At 42.5% G+C, this 21563-nt stretch overlaps 1 protein-coding gene across 13 annotated transcripts in view; it reads left to right on the forward strand.

Moving 5' to 3' along the window:
* PTPRM (protein tyrosine phosphatase receptor type M) overlaps window positions 1–21563 on the forward strand; it is a 725043-nt gene that overhangs the window by 701270 nt on the left and 2210 nt on the right. For 7 of the 13 annotated variants that reach the window (XM_059724225.1, XM_014606664.3, XM_059724227.1 and 4 more), the window contains 4 exons: window positions 2825–2956; window positions 8608–8733; window positions 11700–11878; window positions 14100–14235. In XM_059724225.1, coding sequence (XP_059580208.1) covers window positions 2825–2956; window positions 8608–8733; window positions 11700–11878; window positions 14100–14235 — 573 coding nt within the window. The remainder of the gene's footprint in view (window positions 1–2824; window positions 2957–8607; window positions 8734–11699; window positions 11879–14099; window positions 14236–21563) is intronic. The other 6 variants (XM_059724226.1, XM_059724230.1, XM_019490441.2 and 3 more) reach the window with 1 other exon arrangement.

The following is a 21563-nucleotide window of genomic DNA, read 5'->3' on the forward strand; positions in this document are numbered from 1 at the left end:
TCTCAAAACACTCCTGTGAAAACTAGGTAAGTGTTGTTTTTATATATATGGTTAAGGAAACAGGAAATGAGAGCTTAATTAGCTTGTTCCAGGGTCACACAGTAAATAAGTGGTAGAAGTCTTATTAGAATACATCATCTCCAATCTAGACTCATCTCACATCTCCTAGAGCAGGGGCAGGCAATTATTTTGGATGAAGGGCTGCTTACTGAGTTTTGGTGAGCTGCCGAGGGCTGCATGGGTAGCCCCACTCCTTGGCAGGTGCCCCACCCCCTGATCACCATCTTGAGACTGGAAGTCCCACCCCCTAACCCCTGACCTTTGCCACCAGAAGTTCCTCCCTTGCCCCCAGAAGTGCTCCTTTCTGCAAGGGGTTTTGTCTTCTTGGAACCAGAAAAATACCAAATTATATTCTAAAAATCCAACATCTACAACATTCATTAATTTGATTTCAGAAAATATTTTTGTCCTAATTTACATGTGTTTGTATAGTGTACATAGAAGTGATTGCACAATAGCTTAAAATGAAGTCTTACTCTTGTATATTGTGGAAGGGTGAGGGGGTGGGTATAGGTTTGTGAGGGGCTGTGGGGGGTGGGGGAGGGTGTATATGTGTGTGGGGGTGGATAGGTGTGGGGGGTGTGAAGTGAGGGAATCGTGGGTGCATGTGGATATGTGGGGTATGGGTGGATATGGGGCTTGTGGGGGGGGAGAGTGGCTGGTGTGTGTGAGAGGGTGTGGGGGTCTGAGTGTATGGCAGTGCGAGGGGGGTGTGGGTGCATGTGTATGGTGGGGTGTGTGTATGGGACTCACCTACAAATGAACACGAACACATACACACAGCCACACACACACACTTTCCCTGCCTCATTGCTCTCTCTGTCTCTCTCTCTCCCCCTCCCTTGTTGCGCACACACACACCCACACACACACACACCACTCCCACTCCTGGCCTAGGGGGTACTGGCGCAGTCCAGTGATGCAGATGGGGGCCACATGGTGCTGGAGTGGCTGGCAGGCTGCAGGGAAGCAGTGAAAGTGGCTGCAGGCGGAGCCTTCCAGGTGGGGGGAACATGGGTGGGAGGGGGCTGGGGGTGTGGCGGGGCCCAGCTGGGCCAGCCTTGCTCCTGGGTCCTGCCAGCTTCCCCTAGGCCCTACTGCCCCTAACTCCTGTCATTTTTGATAGGCATCCAGGAGCAGATAAATATTAATTTTCAAAATGTTTTAGAAGCTGTGCAGGGTGGATAGAATGGCCTGGCAGGCCACATGCGGCCTGTGGGCTATATTTTGTCTGTGCCTGTCCTAGAGGTTCAATATAATTTTGTCCTGTGAATGTACAAAGGGGTGAAGCCTTAGTATTCAGGTTTGAAGTTCTTGTCTTAAAAGCTGTTTACCTGTGAAGTCAAATTATTAGGCTGTAGCTCAGGTATACCTGAACCAACCTAGCTGTTCTACAAGGGGCAAAGGTGTTCTGTTACCTTTCCATTTTCCTGATCCTGGAAACAGGCAGCTGAGTACTGCTTCAGCAACAGCCCCTGGCCCTGCAGCAAGTTGCAACATCCTTCGGACTTGTCAAACTTATGGCAGCTGACATGGCCACATCAAGGCCTTTCTTTCTGCCCAGAATCACAGGTACACTTACTGTTCCAGCCATGACCCTGGAATCTTTTCTATAATGAATGGGCCACGATCCAGAAACTGTGCATCCCAGTGTCCATCAGACACTGAACAAAATAATCTCTCCCCGTTGCATGAGTCAAGGAGGAGACTCAGAGCTGGGCATTATCCATTAACCCTCCTTAACCCTCTTGATGGCTCTATGTTATTTTGAACAATAAGGATGATGCATTGTCCCGTGAAGGGTCATGTCAAAGAACAATTATCCAATTAAAACCTTCTGAAGTCTCATAGCCAGAAAGGTGGAGCCCTGTTCTGTATGCAAGTGCAGGCAAATCAATACTCTCATCTTACCCATGTCTGATGTAATAATTGCAGTATGGGTACCTGATGATTATCCACTGTTAAAAGGAGATCACTGAGCAAAGAAATGAGGTGGTTTTTCTGAACCATCTTCAACCCCGTAACCAAAATGACACTTTAGACGCTTTGAGATTCCCAATAATTCTGCTAAGGGAAGATTCAAAACAGTTGGCCACACAGTTGATGTAAAAACAGAATTGTTTAAGATTAGTGAATACAAGCTTCTTTCAAAACAGTTGGCAGTGGGGACTGTGACAGTCCTTTATCAGGAATGGGCTTCAGCAAACAGGAAGCACATGAGTCTGTACTTGTGTACAGAAGTTCACTGATAGCTCAGTGAGTGATGTAGGCTAATAATTAAACTCAGAAAGAATCTGGCATTTGTCCTCTTAAGATACGGCTCTGTTGCCAGATGGACACAATTTTAACAATATTTCCTAGAAATTACTTGGAATTTCCTTATACTGGAATCACTCAAGCTAACAACCAAAAACAGGCAGTCACAATTAATTTGTCTGTTGTGAATACAAACTTGTTGTGCAGGATTTTGTGGGTGCTATTCTGAGGCAAGATTCTGCTTCTCTCTCTCTGTCTCCTTGTTTTCTTTTGCCTACTGTAACCTAGGGCATAGGAGTTTTAAAACTATGATCTGAAAAACGGTAAGAATCTCAGTTTATTAGGTTTGCAAACAAACAAGATCTCAGGGAATATCAGAAAACTGAGTAAGTTTTTAAACAAAAATAATACTTCTAATCCTAGGAGTTGGATCCATTACTGACAATTTACTGGACAGATTACAGCTCTTATCAATTCTATCATGTTAACTTTTGTTATTTTTTTGCAGAGCTATAAACAACCTTCGGCATTTATAGTTACCCAGCATCCTTTACCAAATACTGTCAAAGATTTCTGGAGACTGGTCCTAGATTATCACTGCACATCAATAGTTATGTTGAATGATGTGGATCCAGCACAAGTAAGTCCCAGGGATGGCTCCAATAAAACAGTATTGAGTAACACTTGCATTTAAGTACTGTAGCACATGTGTGCTTCAAAACAGCTTTAGGACATAATTAGTTTTATAAAACAACATTAAACACTAGGATACTAGAAAATTGGTTTGTAGCTTGGGGATAAGCAGAGGGAAAGATGAATAAATAGGGCCATCAACTTCACCAAAATGTAAATCTACAAAAATATACATATGCAACTTAATCCTAGCGATGACAGCACTCTTTGGGAATTGCTAATAAGATTTGGAACCTTTCAGTTGTAAGATTTTGCCTCAAATTTAAAACAAGCTAATAACAACCAACAGTCATTAACAGAAATTAACTGCTTCTCCTTGGCTTGTCTGATATGAACTGGCAATTTTGGTCTATCTCCTGTTAGGCAGTTGTTCCCCTCATGAAAACCAATGTCATATTTGGCACAAAGTGACACCATTGTGGAAAAACAATAACTGGAGCCTGGGCTATCTTCTTTCCATAGAGATGCTCTCTACAGAACAAGAATGAGACAAATATATGGGACATATGGAGCAATTTTGCTTAATTTACATAGGAGTTGCTCTTGCCTTACCATTTTTGTTTTTAGAGATGTGGATGGGAAGTGAGGAGCTTCAATTTGTTTCAACTGTCCATCTGATAATTTAATCACTAACATTGCTTTTTAAAATGGTAATCAATTAAGACCCAAGCACCTTTAAACCTGATTCCAAGTTTTATGCTGAAATAATTTGATTTGTGTCAATGGCATAAAGCTGTCATTACACTGAAGTAGCGCTGCAGTGATCCAGACCCATAATTTATATATATTTTAATGATTGTTTATGATAGACCCCAAATTAATGTTGTGCAATATGCTGCATGTGATATTTATTTCAGTACATTCAGCTATTTTTTAAATAAGTGAGTCATACATGGAAAAGAGTTTACTTTTATTTCATTTTAACATGAATGGTTTGTTTAAAAAAAAAATAAACATCTTCAATATGGTCTTTCCAAGGAACATCTAAAAATTCCAAACAGCTTTAAATGCTAAATTTCTCAACCCAAGCTCTTAACTGTTTCTGGGGGGGAAAAAACAGACAAGACTTTTATTCATGAGCCAGAGATTATTTTCAGAGTGAATGAGGAACAACTCGAGGGAGTCAGACTTTTAGAATCTGCTAAAGAGAGTTTTGTGAATCATAAGCAGTGTTTGGAATATACAGTAATGGTAGACTATTTTAGACATATCGTAGCCTTATGCATTTTTGGGACATGCAAAGTGTCAGGCAATCCACCTGCATTTGCATTATATTAAACCTTTTCTGTAACACAAGTGCCAAGATTTTCATAAAAAATAAATATTAAAACTCAAAGAATAAAAAGAATGGGGGAAGGGCAGAGTTTACTGAAAACCATGGATTGATAAACATTCGTCACAATTTATACTATCATCATTAGCTATTTATATATCCTGTATTTATATATTTCTGTAAATATACTGCTGTTTAGGGGAAATGTGGATATATTAAACCCTTGAAGTGAGGATTTAACCCCTTAAATTAAACTAATGTTTTGGTCTAAAATAGATTGCTACCATCATGTATGTTCAGGTACATATATGCACATCAACACCCAAATCAGAATACACTAGATTTTTAGAAATTAAAAATCATTGATTCCCAAAATTACTGATACACATCCTTTCCACAGTTCTGTAAGACTTTGCCAAAAAGCTATTGAGACTCATGTACATACATAATAAAAAGACCTGCAATAAAGTGTGCATCTGTAAAGGATTTGTATGTTGGAAATTTACATTAGCTATCAGTAGTTACAGTATCTTGCTTAGTACAGCTTAGTACATTTTATAATGAATACTATATTATGATTCAGAAATTAGTCTAAAATATTTTGCTCTTTGTTCTGCACTATACAGCTGTTTCCAGATGAGTTGCAGCATCTGCGGTGCCACATACTATACATTCAGTTGTTCTCAGCACTGCAAGGGAGCAGCAGGGAGGGGGTTGGCCTGTGGATATCCAGGGATCAAAAAAAACCCACAGGAAGAAAAAGCAGAGTGACGCACACAGGGGCAGTATGCACCATTCAAACCAGAGCCAGGCCAGCCAGAGCTGGCCCCAACCTTCTCTACCCCACCCAGGGTACCTTGCTGCACACCAGAGGGCACATGGCACAGCATTCCTTGGAGACAACTAGTGGTGACACAAGGTGCACCACTGATAGTTGTACCTGGGAAGCCAAACATTCACGCACATCTGGATGTGGCCTATGTGTTTTAAAAATGGAAGTATATTTTCTGAGTTGTGAAATTTAATATTGTGTCATTTTAATTAATATTCTTAAAATGCAGTAATCTCTGACTGGCTCTACAGAGGGATGACTGTCATAAGATGTGCAAATAGATGTGCAGGTAGGGTAGATTTGCACCTTATATACTAACCAAAGTATAAAAGTATGTATATAGCAGAAGCTTTTGTGGGCTTAATCTCACTTCATCAGATGCTTTAAAATAATTTGCACAAACCAATGTATAAGGAAGAGAGAGAAATTTGAATACAAAAGACAGAAGAGGGGGGCAATGCTGGATGAGGCAAGCAAGCCATAAATTGAAAGGAACAAAGGGGTCACAAAAGTTAATCCAGGTAATGGGATAAAAATCCCTAGTCCCTGGTTAACTCCACTTTCCCCTTTCCTTTCTCCCCCTCTATCCCCCTCCCTTCTGCCCTTGGAAATGTCTCTCTCCTTCTTATATCCTGCTTTGTGCACTTTCAGAGCATCTGATGAAATGAGCCTCAGCCCATGAAAGATTGTGATACATACACATACACATTACATATATAAATTTTTCCTTATTCACTCTGAAAATAATCTCAGACTCATGAATAAAAGTCTTGCCCCCTCACACACCCTTGAGTAGTCTATAAGGTGCAAATCTACCCTAACTTCTACTTGACTTCTGACTAATGTAGCTCACTATGCCTCCCTGCTCTTAAGGTGTGCAAAACAACAGCTGTAACATGTGCAATTTGTGAGCTCAGCTGTGGATCACCAACAGCAATACTGAAGAATGAAGACCACTGCTGTTTTACTAATGATAAGTTCCAAAATATGAGATTAATGGTTCTTGCAAGCAAGCAAGAGTACGGATTCCTCATGCTCATACTTATTTTTGACACATACTTGCCAAACTTACCTTTGAACAGCTACAGATATCCATGAAAGTCACAAGGTTTTCTTTGCAAATTGCATAATGCATAGACTGGCTTTATCAAAGAATCCATAGCAAACTATTGAACTGATCTCTAAAGCAATAAGGTTAAATGTTATTATTCCAATATTATTAAGCCATAATAATCTCATCATATAGTGCAAATCACAAAATAATATTAATAGATATTCTGAGCAGTAATGGTAGTCATTTCACTCTATGCACCTAAACAGCAATTATACAGCTATGTAACTGCAGTTTTTGGCACTGATGCAGTTTCAGATTCTATTTCATCTGCTAGCAAAAAAAAAAATCATCCTGTATGCCTACATGCATACCTGCTGGAGCCAAAATGATAGTGGTGGAGGAAGACCTTTCCACATATTAGCCCAGTAGCCAAATGTTTAGTCTTCTTTCCCAGCAAAGAGGGGACTCAAGTTGTAGGTCCTCCTCTTCTAGAGGGATTTGAACCACTATTTCTTGGTAAGTGGGACAGCTCCTGGCCAGATTTTCCCACCCAGCCAGATGTGTAGATGTGCCCAATGAGGTGGGTCTTGCCCTGGAAGGGAGGAGGCTCTGGGTTCAAGCATGCACCCTTGTTCCCACTGTGTCAGAAACTTCCCTGCTCCTCTCCATACATTTTATCCAATGAAGGTTAAAACATATTTTGTATTTGTCCCAAGATAAGTTCCTCTTTTGTTTAGCCCAGAACAAAAATATCCTGCAATTGGTGTGTACACACATTGCCTTTCTAATCAGGATTTAGTGAGTAGATGAATAGAATGCTGCTTTTCTGCCATTGATTCAATGTTGTGATCCTGGGATGTATTTTGAAATATATCAGGATAAACTGTTTCTGTTTCTTACCTGGGAAACTTTACGATTTTTCCAGGGGCAACAGACCTAGACATCTGTGCAATTGCACTTTGTCTTGGGATAAGTGTGATGTCCATGTGCAGCCTGACTGTTAAATGCAAGGTGTAGCGGCTCAAAAGGTGCACTGGAGAGGAGAGGAGATAATAGCTTACTTATGGTTAGAACTTATTTATGGGCACTGAGACAAGTAGGTTCAAACTCCCACCTATGTGAGAAGGGTCTAAAACCTGGGTCTCCCATTCTCTTGCCAAGAGCCCTGAGAAGAACTGAGCTATTGGGCTAAAGCACTGAAAGCTTACTAGCCACAAACAGCCATGATAAGTTTTTGCCAAACTACTATTTTCGGATTTGTCTGGCTTTATGGGCGCATCTGGGTTAGTGTATCGTGTACCTGCCTGATCAGAGGAGTCTTGCTGGGCATGCTCAGTAACCATGTGTGCACCTGTACGTCCTTTACTGTATCATAAACTGTGTGTAAGTGCCAAAATCTGCAGTTCTGTGACCATATAACTGCCATCTGGGTTCTTATAGTGAAATAGAATTTTGCCCTTACCACCTAGGATATGTATTACTACCCCTCTGTGAGCTATAATCAAAAACAGATAATGTTTTCCTCAATGTAAGTGAGAACACATTTACTTTTGTAAAGTTATATTTATAAATGTAAGACTGACTGCTGAAATTTTCAAGCAATGTGGTGACAGCAGTATCACCAGGTTAGGACTAAACTGAGGACAGAATGTAGTTGCTGGAGCTTTGAGAGCAGAAGCACCATTTATAATCACAATCTACTACTCGGCTGCGGTTTGACCTGTTATTTACATAGGACAGTTTAAGATATCAGGTCTTTGCTCTCATGTCTCACCTCATACTTTAGATGTCCTTAATATAGCATCCCTATGTTCTGTTGTACCATATTTTCTTTCATACAACATGTACCTTTCCTGCCCCCCAAAACAGCTGCTGAAAATTGGAGTGTGCATTATGTGTGAGAAATACGGTAAGAGCAGGTTCTGCCTTACCAGGCAAAACCAAAATTAATATCTGCAGTGATCCATAAGGAGCAAAAGAATTGAGCAGGCCCAGCTGCTGCTACTCAGTTCCTTGCTTCAAGGAAAGATGTCTTTAATTTCATTGTGCCTTTCAGGGGCAAGATGTGTACTATATTTTGGGGCATGTCATATGCAAGAAAATGCAGTATCTTGTTCTTTAATCAAAACTGGGTGAAGAAATGTGATTTCAAACTCTATAAAGAATTATGGGTGTAACCGTGAGGTTCAAGTCTGTCAGAATGTATTTGGTTCAGTTTATTTTGCAAAGGTATAATGGGATGTTGTAAAACTGGCTCAGATATTGGGAACTGCATTTTTTAAATAATGTGCAGGGTTTTTAGTAACACTTTAAAAAGCAGAAAAGTATAAATGAGGTAAAACACAATTTAATTAAAACAATATTTATTCAAAAACAGGGAAAATGCCTTCACACAGTTCTTATAAATAACCTTGTCTCTCTTTTTTTGATTTTCACTAGTTATGTCCCCAGTACTGGCCAGAAAATGGAGTGCACCGACATGGTCCTATTCAAGTGGAATTTGTATCAGCTGATTTAGAGGAAGACATAATTAGCCGAATATTCCGAATTTATAATGCAGCCAGAGTAAGGACCTTATTTACCAAATGCAATAGTCTTATCTGATTAAATGGAAAAACCACTAAGATCACATGAAGCAAAAGATAAACACCCATGCAGCAGCTCACTTTCCTCAGCCTGCAAATGTTATAGAGTTCATACATATAATCAGAATAAGTTCACATATATGTAATCAGAGGAGAAATATTGTTTCTGCCAGATGCATTTGTTATGTTTATTAAATGTAAATGAGACAAATGCAGCATTGAAATTGTACTGTAAGCAGGAAATCATAAAATCAATGTTGTTAAATCTGTGTTAACTCAGGCATTCTGCACATTTGTATATATGGTTTCTCCATCTTAAAAACAGTGTGTTCAAACTTAGTGAATAAACATAGCCAGAAATAAAGGTTAGAAAAAAACAGCTTGCGGATATACGGCTTCAGTGGAAGAAATCTGACCTAGATTTTCAATACTAAGTATTGATTAATTTAGGTACCTTCATTTTTATTTTCCAGCTTGCCTCACCTTAGAGCAGTTGGATTCTTACAAAGTGTTGGTGCATCAACTTTCTGAAAATCAGTCCCCCTTAAGATGTCCTAAGTTAGGACCCCAAAACTCACTTGGCCTTTTTTTAAAGACTATAGGTTTTGCATCTTTTTATGCTTATGATTGAAGAATGCATCTTTCTGTGCTTAATTACCTGACTCTTTAACTAGAGTAAAGAAGGCAGGTGTGTTTCTTATGTTTCTGACCCATACCAGATGTGTGCACACTCATTTAAATGCACGAGTTAATATGTGCACCTTCCAAAGAAATGGTTTAAGGAGGTATGACGCTTATGGTTTAGTACTGCTCCCATGTCTCCATAAAATCAGCAGCAGGGTTAATTAAGTACAGACATTCAAAAAGCCCAAGGCTGAATCAGTTCAATCGTCGCAGGTTAGTCTAAGCTGCGCAGACTGAACTGATAAGCAAGTGAACAGACCTTCACTTTTGATTTCAGAAATGCAGGCACATGCCTGCAGTAGCCCATGCCAGAAGCTGGGGGTGCTAGAGCACATCCTGCTAGGTGGGAATAGACAGCTTGGGCCAAGGCTAGCCTACCCACCCTGCAAGGGGGAGTTGCAGGGGAGGTACAAAGCATCCTAGGATGCTGAGGGAGTGTGAATTAACTTGAATCTAGAGGAGATTTGGGACAAAAGTTCAATAAACTGATGTAACCTAGATCAGTGAAGTCTGATACTACATCCATCCAGGTTTATCTTAAACCTGTTTCGGCCATTTTGGAAGTGGGTAATGTGTATTGAACTTCTGTTGTGTTACAGATTTGAACCAGTTTCTGATCACTTATATTGTTTTATGTGTAATTTCTGTCCCTAGCCCAACAGAGCAAATAAGACATCCTTTCCCAACCCTTAGGCAGTAGATCAGCCATCCTTTCCCATCCATACAGAGCAGTCTCTTGGAATACGCTGAGACCGCCCTTCAAGTGAAGTGAGAAGCCATCCTCAAGAGAAGTGAGGGGATAGGCAGCATTCCATAGTTAGTCAGAAAAGTCTGAGTCAGTCAAGGGCCCATTGAGGGCCAACCCTTGAAAAAGGCTGAAAAGATACATGGGACACAACTTCCCATACCAGAGAGCCAGGCTGAATCAGTTGCACAGATTGAAGCCAGCAGGATGGAAACCAGCAGACTTCCAGTAATGTCTACAGTGTAAAAACCCAAGCATCCAGGAAGTGTTAACAGATGTATGTGTTTTAATAATTTCTGGTCATATCTACACATGCAATTAATGCAAAGCCATAAACACTGGTGCATATTATGCTAGAGTTTATTGTTCCCAGGTGCGCCGTTTGAACATGTACCCAGGACTGTAATGCATTGAGCCTGGTTGGAGCAGCCCTGGCTGGCAGGGGTCCTGGGGCTCAGCCTGCCAGCCCAGGGCTGCTCCCCACAGTTCATTGTACTATGGAGGGGCTGGCTGGGGCATGAGGGAGCTCCAGTGTGGGGCTAGCCAGCAGGCTGAGATTATACATGTGTACTGCTGCAGAGTAAAAAACTCCATGCAAAATATTACTTGTATTTACATGCTGATTTATGTGCTAATTGGAGAGGAGGGGCAGTTACTGGAAGGGCTGACCAGGAGAACAGGCAAAGCCCAGGCACAGATTACATTGCCCCAGTTCTTCTGTATTTGAAGTGCCAGTCTGACTTGCATCTGTTCCGACTTTTTATAACATAGCTCATCTTGTTGTATTGCTGACACTTTCATATATCATTAAATGTAAAAATGGTACTTAAATGTGGTCACTTTGCATGAAAGTGAAAATGCTAAATAATCTATAATAGCATTTTGACCTCTGCCTACTTATTGTGACCTTTAAAGATTACCACAATTTTGTAACACTTATCCTTTTCCTTTACCCTTCTTTTTTAATCAGCAGAGCAAACTCCTGTTCAGAAGGTTTTCCACCAGCAGGCTTCAAACTTCAGCTCTTTCAACAGAGTGCTGCAGTTAGATGTTTTTTAACAGGAGAAATCCATTTGTTCACTCTTACCTGCTTCAAAAATGACTTGAAAGGTTTCACTCAAACTATCTTTAAAAAAAATAGCATGGAAATATGGAAAGGTTTTTCATAAACCTGGATCTTATGATCTTGGGGAAAAACAAAGGTTAAAATGAAATTGTACTGCAACCTACATTTGGCTATCAAGGGCCTGCTGTAACATTAATTCATTATTCACCTGCCTCTTGCAGCTGTCCCATTGTTCTATTCTAGTCTATGTGTATTCCTTCTATTTAAAACATCTTGTTCTTAATAACCCTGATGAGGATTAAAACCCATAACTCTCAAGGGCAGTTGAAATTATTTTAGTAATTTGTCAGCCGAGATCTGCTTCAACAACTTTTCACATTGATGAGAATGTTTAAATTATATACCATTGAAGACAATGTAAGTAATGCCTTGTTTTTTTTCCTTCTTGTTGGTTGGATGTTTGCAGCCCCAAGATGGATATCGGATGGTGCAACAATTTCAGTTCCTGGGATGGCCCATGTACAGGGATACTCCAGTGTCCAAACGCTCTTTCTTAAAACTTATCCGTCAGGTGGAGAAATGGCAGGAAGAATACAATGGAGGGGAGGGACGTACAGTCGTACACTGTTTGTAAGTAGTTGAAATGAAAGTAAACAAGCAAGGGAACAATATGAAGAGAGATGTATGTTGGGTTTGAAAAGATTTGCAAAAGAATAAGAGACATCCATGTAATTAACCCATGAATTTGGAATTGAAGTACGTAGGAGATCACTTCAACGTTGATCAGCATTTGTGTGAATTTGGGAGTTTCCATTAATGTTCTTTGGAAGAACCTTGGAAGCCTGTCACCTGAGGGCCCCATGTGCAGGTCTGAGGGCCAAAAGTTTACCCTGTCTATGTAGGGATGATTCTGTGTCTATATACACAAATGTGTATGTACACATGCCCCAGAGTATACATTTTAAGAAACCCTGACCTTTAAGAAGGCAAAATGCACTTTTGCTGCACAAATTAAGAATCCTTGTCATCTGTAATTCATAACTGGCAGAACAAAATTAAGACAAAAGTAGATTGAGTAAAGTCATCTCCAAACACAAACAACCGCACTATTTGAGAAGTGATAAACTAAGGAGAAGGATCTAGTTAAACAATCATTGACATATATTTTATCACAGCAGCATAATACTTACCAACCTGTGTCCCAAAATGTCTATGCTCATCTGCTCTGTTCCATTATTTCGTCTGTTCCACTATCCGTCTATTAGGACGGGTTCCTTGTAACATGCCCTCAACTCTAGCTGTAATTGCAGGGTGGAATCTTCTGCACCTGAAGCTGGAATTCAGGAAAACATTCCTGTTCAAATTAGGTGCTTGTTTAAAAGTGCTGTCCTGGTTAAGGATGGGCTTAAGCACATGCTTAAGTGCTTTTATGAATTGTGACCTAGATTAGAAAATAATGTTCTTACAATTCTTTTTATGTTTAATAGAAATTAGAAACTAAAGAGGTAAATATAAAAGTTTCTCTATATTTCCCACTGTTACTGACTTGGACAAGTCATCTGGCATCTTTGTACTTCAGTTTCTCCATCTGTAGAATGGGGATAATAATATATACATCAAAGGAGTATTGTACGGTGTAACTAATTAATGTTTTGAGATCTTCAGCTGAAAGGCCCTTTTGAAGTGCAAATTACTGTTATCTCTGCAGTTGCTGATGATATTAAATAGTTGTACAACATCACACACGCGTCACTTCCAGACAGCAAAGAAAGAAAAGGCTCTAATATAATCCTTTTATATTACTTTATTTTAATTAAAATTCTCAGAGATTCCCACAATATCAGCCAATGTTTTTGGCAGCAGAGAGCATTCTTTTCTTACTGCCTGGGTGTGACAGATGTGCGACATAGTGGCTTCCTTTGAAAATCAACCATTTGCTGGTTTGAAAGACCTGCTAGCTAACTAGTCTGCACTCTGGTAATTATTAAGGTTTATTATTTTCAGGAAAGTGCTGCTTAAAGACTCTGATTAGAATAACTGCAGAAATAATAGGTTTTCCAGATTCTCTTGAAGATTAAAAATAACTGAAGATAAAGCATTATTAAATACTGCATTTGATCATACAATATGAATATTTGCACCTCACTGCTTTATTACCAAATCTTTTTGGGTTCTCAGCCTCTGAAAATGTAGGTGGAGGGGGAACACAAGCAGTTATAATAGCAATCATTCCTATGGAGCTGGTACCCCTACCTGGTGGCACAAGGGTCATGCCATGCCTAGTGGAATATTGCAGCACCACCTAGTGGTGTCAAAGCTGCAGCAAACAAAACAAGGTTACACGAAAGATTGGGCAGGTCTTTTATTATTCCGAGATCCTCTGAGATTCTCAAGTTCAAAGGTAAGGTGTCATCATCTAGAACAGAAACATTTGAAACCAGTCCCAAGCCAAACCTCAAAATCCATAAATGACTTGAACCCTTTTGGGTATTATTTTCACTTAACTATGGTGCCATGGGAAGTGTCAAGGGACATTGTTTAGGATGTGGATATGCATAGTTATTTTAACACCTCTTTAGGCAGACACAAACACTACAGAAAAACTGAAACACTGGGTTACCCATAGCTCTTCCCCAAGGGTGGTGTATTCTGAAATGGACATTTTGAGTAATTTAGTCCATTATTCTCACTTAGAAATGGTAGCCCTGTTAGAGTTCTCCAGGCTTTAGAGGCATTATTATTTATTGGTGCATCAATATTTGAATTAGTTCATTTTGTAAAACATTCAGACACTACAGGAACTAGTAGCATAGTCAAAAATAATGGAGCCATTTTATCACTTTTATTCTAGAAATGGAGGTGGCCGCAGTGGGACGTTTTGTGCAATCAGCATTGTTTGTGAAATGCTTCGACACCAGAGGGCAGTTGATGTATTCCATGCTGTGAAGACACTGAGGAATAATAAGCCTAACATGGTGGACCTTCTGGTAGGAGCTTTTTAACTGTATAACTAAATAGAAAAGGTTCCTTATTATCATAAGACTCAGTGAGATTTCCAAGATTTGCAGTGGGAGTTGTTCACAAAGCAAGCAAGTTATTTTCAAAGAGGATAAAGAAATCACTTTACTTGTAAAAGTATTTTTACATTGCTTTCTTCCCAAGGAGACTTTGTCTATGTTCATTTGAATTTTCAAAATAGTTTAAAACTTTCTACAGAACATCCTTATTAATTTTCTTTTCTAGCAGGGCAATCCATGTGGAGAGCAGTACTTGCACAGAGGAAATAATAGTCATGTAAAATGAAATGCCAGATTTTCAAATTATATATTTTATAAATAGCTTAATCGCCTAATATTTATCAGAGCCATGAATTTCAGTTTGACATCCAGAATACTGCATTTAATTATGGTGGCTCTATCTCATAGAAAGATTAAAGGAGTTCAGAAACAAAAGGCCATGTGCAATTATTTTCATAGAGAGCATTCTGTGGAATCTTTTTAAATGTAGAAGTGCTAAAGTACCAACTTCTGTGATGCAAGAGGACAGTTTAAAGCAGCAGGTATTATATTCTGGTATGTAGTTCTGTATTTGAAGAAGGATGTATAATGCCATCCAATATAGCTGAAGGCTGCTAGTGGACTTTAAATGTGTACTGCCTTTAAAGCACCCAGCCGTAGACTGTGGTTTCATGAAAGCTGGCAGGCTTTGAACTCTCAATGGCAAGTGCAGGATCTATGCAACTTTAAAGAATCATAACTTAGCTGGAGTTCACTGTTTAAGCTGTGGTTAACAGAAGTTCACTTGACTGGATCCGAATTGTATTTGGGGATCTCTTTTTTTTTTTTTTTTTTTTGCAAAGTCCCCTGGAAGGAGACAGGAAAAAATGTCAGAAATGTGACAATCTCTACCTTTACTTCCCTGTATTCTTAGGAGAGAATCCTACCCCCAGTGTGAGCTCAGATGTTGAACATCTTGACAGTAGGGGGTTTGCAAAGCTGTTAATGAGTAATGATGGGCCACAAGGAGGAAAAGTTTCTGGTTTCTGTGTAATGGAGCCAGGTCCATGAAACCTGCAGCACCTACCTGTCTTATGAAGGATCCCCTCCTCCTCAAACATATGTCTCAAGGTGCCCCACCTCCACAACCATGGATTTCTAGTCTCATCCCACAAGCAAGGCACCAAAAAGAAGGATGTTGTATACATCTGGAGTCAAACTTGGAACTAAGCTGAACCTGCATTGTGCCAGAAGCACAAGATGCATGCACAGTGGGTGAGACCTTGCTCTGTGGAATAGATAGTAATGTGAGAGTCTCAGCCCTCCAGAAATGAAGAGGCTTCCCGCTTTTGCCCTGGGGGTGGGGGGCAAAGTTTTTAGCTCCTGTTCCTCTGTTTAAAATTCTCAAGAGAATATTTGCCAGATATAAAGAGAATTGTCTTGCTTTCCCATTCAGGTAATGCAAATTTAGATAGGTATACCTAGCATGCCTGCTGTTTTCTGGTCTCTCAGAGCTTACACCCACAGATCTTTGCACCCCCTCATTCATTTATTTTACAGAAATAAAGATAAAATGACTTGGGTGGAAATGGATGATTGAAGAAACTACTGTCTGTAAACAAGGTTTTGTAATGGTTCTGCAGGGATAGATTTCTCAGGCAGCCTTCTGCAAACGTACCACTGCACTGATTCACAGTTTGCTGTGGAAGATCTTTTGTATTATTTTCTATCAAATAATAAGCATTTCCTTTAGTATATAACAGTCTTTTATCAAATAGGTATAAAAAGAGAACTAGCTGGCTCTGCTATACCACTTCTTGTCAGCAGATCTCAAAGTGCTTTACAAAGAAAGTCCATATCGTTACCTCCATTTTTCAGATGGGGAAGCTGAGACAGAAAAGTTAAGTGATTTGCCCATCATTACCTGGCAAGCCAGATGCAAAACTAGAAAGAAACTCCGGATTGCTGAATCTTAATCCAGTGCACTGTAAGAGAATGTAGCAGTAGCTCAAGGGAATTCATTTTAAAATGTGCTTGGGAACCAGCACTATTTACTGATGAAAAGAGAAGTCAGAAGATCTGGGATCCTTTCCTGATGGCAAACTTGCTGTTTGCTTTGTGAAGCTGGTTGAGCTAAGGTGTCTACCTTAGTTTCCCCATCTGCCATTTGGTGATAATAATGCTAACCCACCTTTGTAAAACACTTGAGGGACCTCCGATGAAAAACCATCTATACAACCTCAATACTAGTAGGGCTACATGAGCATATTTTTCTAGGCTTGCTTTCTAAAATTATTGCACTGTGTATTTTCCAACTGGACCAAGGACAGTCTTCATGGTGCATTCTCACAGATTCATCTCTTAATTGCTTCCCAGAAAGTATAAAATTTGAAATGCTGGATTCATTTAGTACAGCAAATACATGAAATTCTGTAGATATTATTTGTGTAACACAGAGCATACTCACTGACAGATGTCCAAAGAGTTTCAGAAATGTTATTGGGGGGGATCTACATATGCTATTACGGGGCAGCACTAGACGGTGGAGTGTATTGTTTCACAGTTTATTGCTCCTGGAAAGCTTCCGGGCGCACGTTTGCATGTGTACCTGGACCACAGCTGCTCTGGCTAGGCTCAGTGTGCTGCAGAGGGGCTTGCTGAGGCACAAGGGTGCTTCAACACAGGGCTACCCAGCAGGCAGCCCTGGCACCGAAACACCCTCATGCCCCAGCCAGCTGGTTAGCATCTACACTTGCTGCTGCATGTATTTACAAGTCCTACTCTGCTGCAGATTTTATTAGTTTTGTGTGCCCTAATAGGGGCACACCTGTAGACGCTGAAACGTTTACTATGCAGTTAATCAAGTGCGCGCTAAACGTCTCATGTAGATGTGCCCAGGGTCTACTGATATGAGGCCTATAAATATTTCTTTCCGCAGCTGGATACCCTGAAGAAGCTTTAAATATCCATCTTCTAACACAGGGGCAGGCAATGTTTTTTGGCCGGAGTGCCGAAAAACCCCACAATGCCTACCTTGGAAGGTGCCAGAGTGCCGGCATGCCAGAAAAACAAAATGAGGGCAGGGGGTACATGGCAGGATGCCCTGCTTGTGCCCCTTGCCCCCAGCCCTGCTGCCCCCCAGCCCTGTTCATGACCCTTGCCTCCCACCCAAAGACCTTGCCCCCCAACCCTGCTGCCCCTGCCCCCCCAGCCCAGGCCCTGTGGCTGTCAGCAGCTACCCAGAACCTGGACCAACTGCAAACATCTGCTGCCTCTCTTCCCCGGCCCCAGCTGCCTCCCAGCCCCGGGCTCCGAGGAGGCAGCACATACCAGCGATGCCCCGCTGTGCTGCCCTCACCACTTCTGCAAAGCAGCGTTGGAACCCAGTGCAGCAGGGCACAGCGGGGGTACAAAAAGCTGGCTGCTCCGAGCTCCCCGCTGCCCTGCCACACTTCCCCTGTGTGCACAGGAGCAGCGTGGGCAGCAGTGCAGAGTTGTACCCCCCGCTGCTGCTGCCCACTGCTGCCCCCGCCTGCAGGAGAAGTGAAGCAGGCAGCTTTCTGCGCCCCCTGCTGTGCCCTGCTGCACCGGGTTCCAATGCTGCTTTGCAGAAATGGCGAGGGCAGCAGAGTGGGGAGCATCGCCGGTATGTGCTGCCTCCCCAGAGTCTGTGGCCAGGTCTGGGAGGCAGCTGGGGCTGGGGCCAGAGCTGGGTCAGAGAGGCAGCAGATGTTTGCAGATAAGTCAGGTTCTGGGTAGCTGCTGATAGCCACGGAGCCTTGGCTTGCAGCAGGGCTTCCATGGGAGCAGCCCAGGCTCCATGGCTATCAGCAGCTACCCAGAGCTGGGGCCGGCTGCCGATGGGAGGCTACAAACAGCTGCTGCCCTCCTGCCCCGGCCCCGGCCCCAGCTGTCTCCCAGCTCTGGGAAGGCAGCGGGTGCCAGCAGTGCGCCCGTTGGGGCTGGGGCCGGGGCCGGGGCCGGGGCCAGGAGGCAGCAGCTGTTTGTAGCCTTCCGGCTGCAGCCGGCCCTGGCTCTGGGTAGCTGTTGATAGCCACGGAGCCCAGCCTGCTCCCAGCAGGGCTTGCAGCATCCCAGCTGCCTGCTGGGAGCAGCCCGGGCTCCTGGCTGACAGCAGCTACCCAGAGCTGGGGCCGGCTGCAGCTGGGAGGCTGCAAACAGCTGCTGCCTCCCTGGCTCCAATGTGTGCTAAGGAAAATGGCCTCACGCGCCATGCTCAGCACGTGTGCCTGGAGTTGCCCGACCCCTGATCTAATGAATAGTAAAATGTACAAAGGATGCACAGAAGTGAGCATGCTGGGAAATAACAGTGTTGATTCTATTAGGAAGTTACCTAGGTATTGCATTTACTAGAAATAATAGCTAGGCTGCTGAATCAGCAAATCACTACAGAAGGATTCATAGATGCTAGGGTCGGAAGGGATCTCAATAGATCATCGAGTCCGACCCCCTGCATAAGCAGGAAAGAGTGCTGGGTCTAGATGACCCCAGCTAGATGCTCATCTAACCTCCTCTTGAAGACCCCCAGGGTAGGGGAGAGCACCACCTCCCTTGGGAGCCCGTTCCAGACCCTGGCCACTCGAACTGTGAAGAAGTTCTTCCTAATGTCCAATCTAAATCTGCTCTCTGCTAGCTTGTGGCCATTATTTCTTGTAACCCCCAGGGGTGCCTTGGTGAATAAATACTCACCAATTCCCTTCTGTGCCCCCGTGATGAACTTATAGGCAGCCACAAGGTCGCCTCTCAACCTTCTCTTGCGGAGGCTGAAAAGGTCCAGTTTCTCTAGTCTCTCCTCGTAGGGCTTGGTCTTCAGGCCCTTAACCATACGAGTGGCCCTTCTCTGGACCTTCTCCAGGTTATCCGCATCCTTCTTGAAGTGTGGTGCCCAGAATTGCACGCAGTACTCCAACTGCGGTCTGACCAGTGCCCGATAGAGGGGAAGTATCACCTCCTTGGACCTATTTGTCATGCATCTGCTGATGCACGATAAAGTGCCATTGGCTTTTCTGATGGCTTCGTCACACTGCCGACTCATGTTCATCTTGGAGTCCACTAGGACTCCAAGATCCCTTTCCACTTCCGTGCCACCCAGCAGGTCATTCCCTAGGCTGTAGGTGTGCTGGACATTTTTCCTCCCTAGGTGCAGCACTTTGCATTTCTCCTTGTTGAACTGCATTCTGTTGTTTAATGCCCATTTGTCCAATCTGTCCAGGTCTGCTTGCAGCTGTTCCCTGCCTTCCGGCGTGTCCACTTCTCCCCATAGCTTTGCGTCATCTGCAAACTTGGACAGAGTACATTTCACTCCCTCGTCCAAGTCACTGATGAAGACATTAAAGAGTATCGGTCCAAGGACCGAGCCCTGCGGGACCCCACTGCCCACACCCTTCCAGGTCGAAACCGACCCATCTACCACGACTCTCTGGGTGTGACCCTCCAGCCAATTTGCCACCCACCGGACTGTGCAGTCATCCAAGTCACAGCCTCTTAACTTGTTCACCAGTATGGGGTGAGATACCGTATCGAAGGCCTTCCTGAAGTCTAAGTATACGACATCCACCCCTCCTCCTGCGTCCAGGCATTTCGTAACCTGGTCATAAAAAGAGACTAGATTGGTCAGGCACGATCTGCCTGCCACGAACCCGTGCTGGTTTCCCCTCAGCATAATTTGTCCTGCCGGGCTCTCGCATATGTGAGCCTTGATAATTTTTTCAAAGACTTTGCCAAGGATGGAGGTGAGACTGACTGGCCTATAGTTGCTCGGGTCCTCCTTCCTCCCCTTCTTGAAAATGGGGACCACATTGGCCCTTTTCCAGTCCTCCGGGACTTGGCCCGTGCGCCACGAGCGTTCAAATATTCCCGCCAGTGGCTCTGCTATGATGTCGGCCAGCGCCTTCAGCACCCTCGGATGGAGCTCATCCGGGCCTGCCGACTTAAAGGCATCCAGTTCTTCCAAGTGACTCTGCACCATCTCAGGGTCTACGCATGGAAGTCTGGCGCCTTGCTGCTGCCTCTCCACAACCCCAGTGAGAGACTTGTCGTGCCCCTCACTTAGGAACACTGAGGCAAAGAACTCGTTGAGGAGTTCATCCTTGTCCCCCCTATCTGTCACCAATTGTTTCTGCCCATTTAGCAGGGGTCCTATTCCTCCCTGGGCCTTCCTTTTACTCCCTATATATCTAAAAAACAATTTCTTGTTGTCTTTTACTTGGGTTGCCATCCTCAGCTCCATGGTAGCTTTGGCCTGTCTAACTGCCTCCCTACAAGCACGAGCAGAGGAGGTATATTCGTCTTTGGTGATCTCTCCCTGTTTCCACTTTTTATGTGCTCCCCTTTTGGCCCTTAGGTTGCCCTGGATTTCTCTGGTCAGCCGGGGAAGCCTCCTGGCCCCTTTCCCTCTTTTGCCTCGCTCAGGGATCGTCTTGCTTTGTGCCCAAAGGATCGTTTCCTTAAGGCACAGCCACCCTTGGAACCTTGGAAATGGATGGTTAGCTGATCACTAATAACAGCATCACTGCAATATATTTAGCAATATTTATGCAATTAAGAAAAAAAAATAATTTTGTTAAGATTTCTTCATTTGTTTCACAGTCAAAAGAATATACCATAGCTGATATGATTCTGCTATGTCTTAAAACCTATAGTACATCTCAGTCACAGCTCTGTGGAGGTCAGCTCCTAGAATTTTGTTCCTTAATTTTTTAAGTTGCAGTTGCAAATGGAAGCATCAGGAAAATGCATGTTTGTCCTAAACAGTCTTTCTCGGCTCTGTCTTCAGAAGCAACTGTAGAATTTTTAAAGTACATTCTCTTCTTCATAAACATGCAACTAAGTTACATGAGTGAGTTCAGCAGACAATAGATAGAATCTCTTTAAATTTTTGCTTCAGCATAATCGTATCCTTTTTAGTCCTGGTGTTCCACATAAAGGAAAAGGCTGACCTGTCAGCTAGTTGCTTGTTGTTATTATTACTACACAATAGCACATGCCCTGTTGTATTTTCTTACGTAATTAAAGTGCAGGGGAGAGAAGCAGTGCTTACTTCAGGGAGAAAAAATGGAATACATTCTACTAGGCAGAACTTTCCAAATTAAATTTTGGAACTCAGAACTATTCAAAGTTGGAACTTAAGGAATAACATGTGTTGTTTTGACTGTTTTTTTGTTGCATTTAAATATTTACTGTTTCACAAAATAAAGTAAAAAATCAGCAGAAAGTATTTTTCCAAGGTTTCTTTATAAAGATGGATGCAAACCATGTAAAACAGTAATGCTCAACCTTCTGATCCCCCCTGGGCCTGA

This window comes from Alligator mississippiensis, chromosome 3, assembly GCF_030867095.1.
Source record: "Alligator mississippiensis isolate rAllMis1 chromosome 3, rAllMis1, whole genome shotgun sequence".
Taxonomy (NCBI): domain Eukaryota; kingdom Metazoa; phylum Chordata; order Crocodylia; family Alligatoridae; genus Alligator; species Alligator mississippiensis.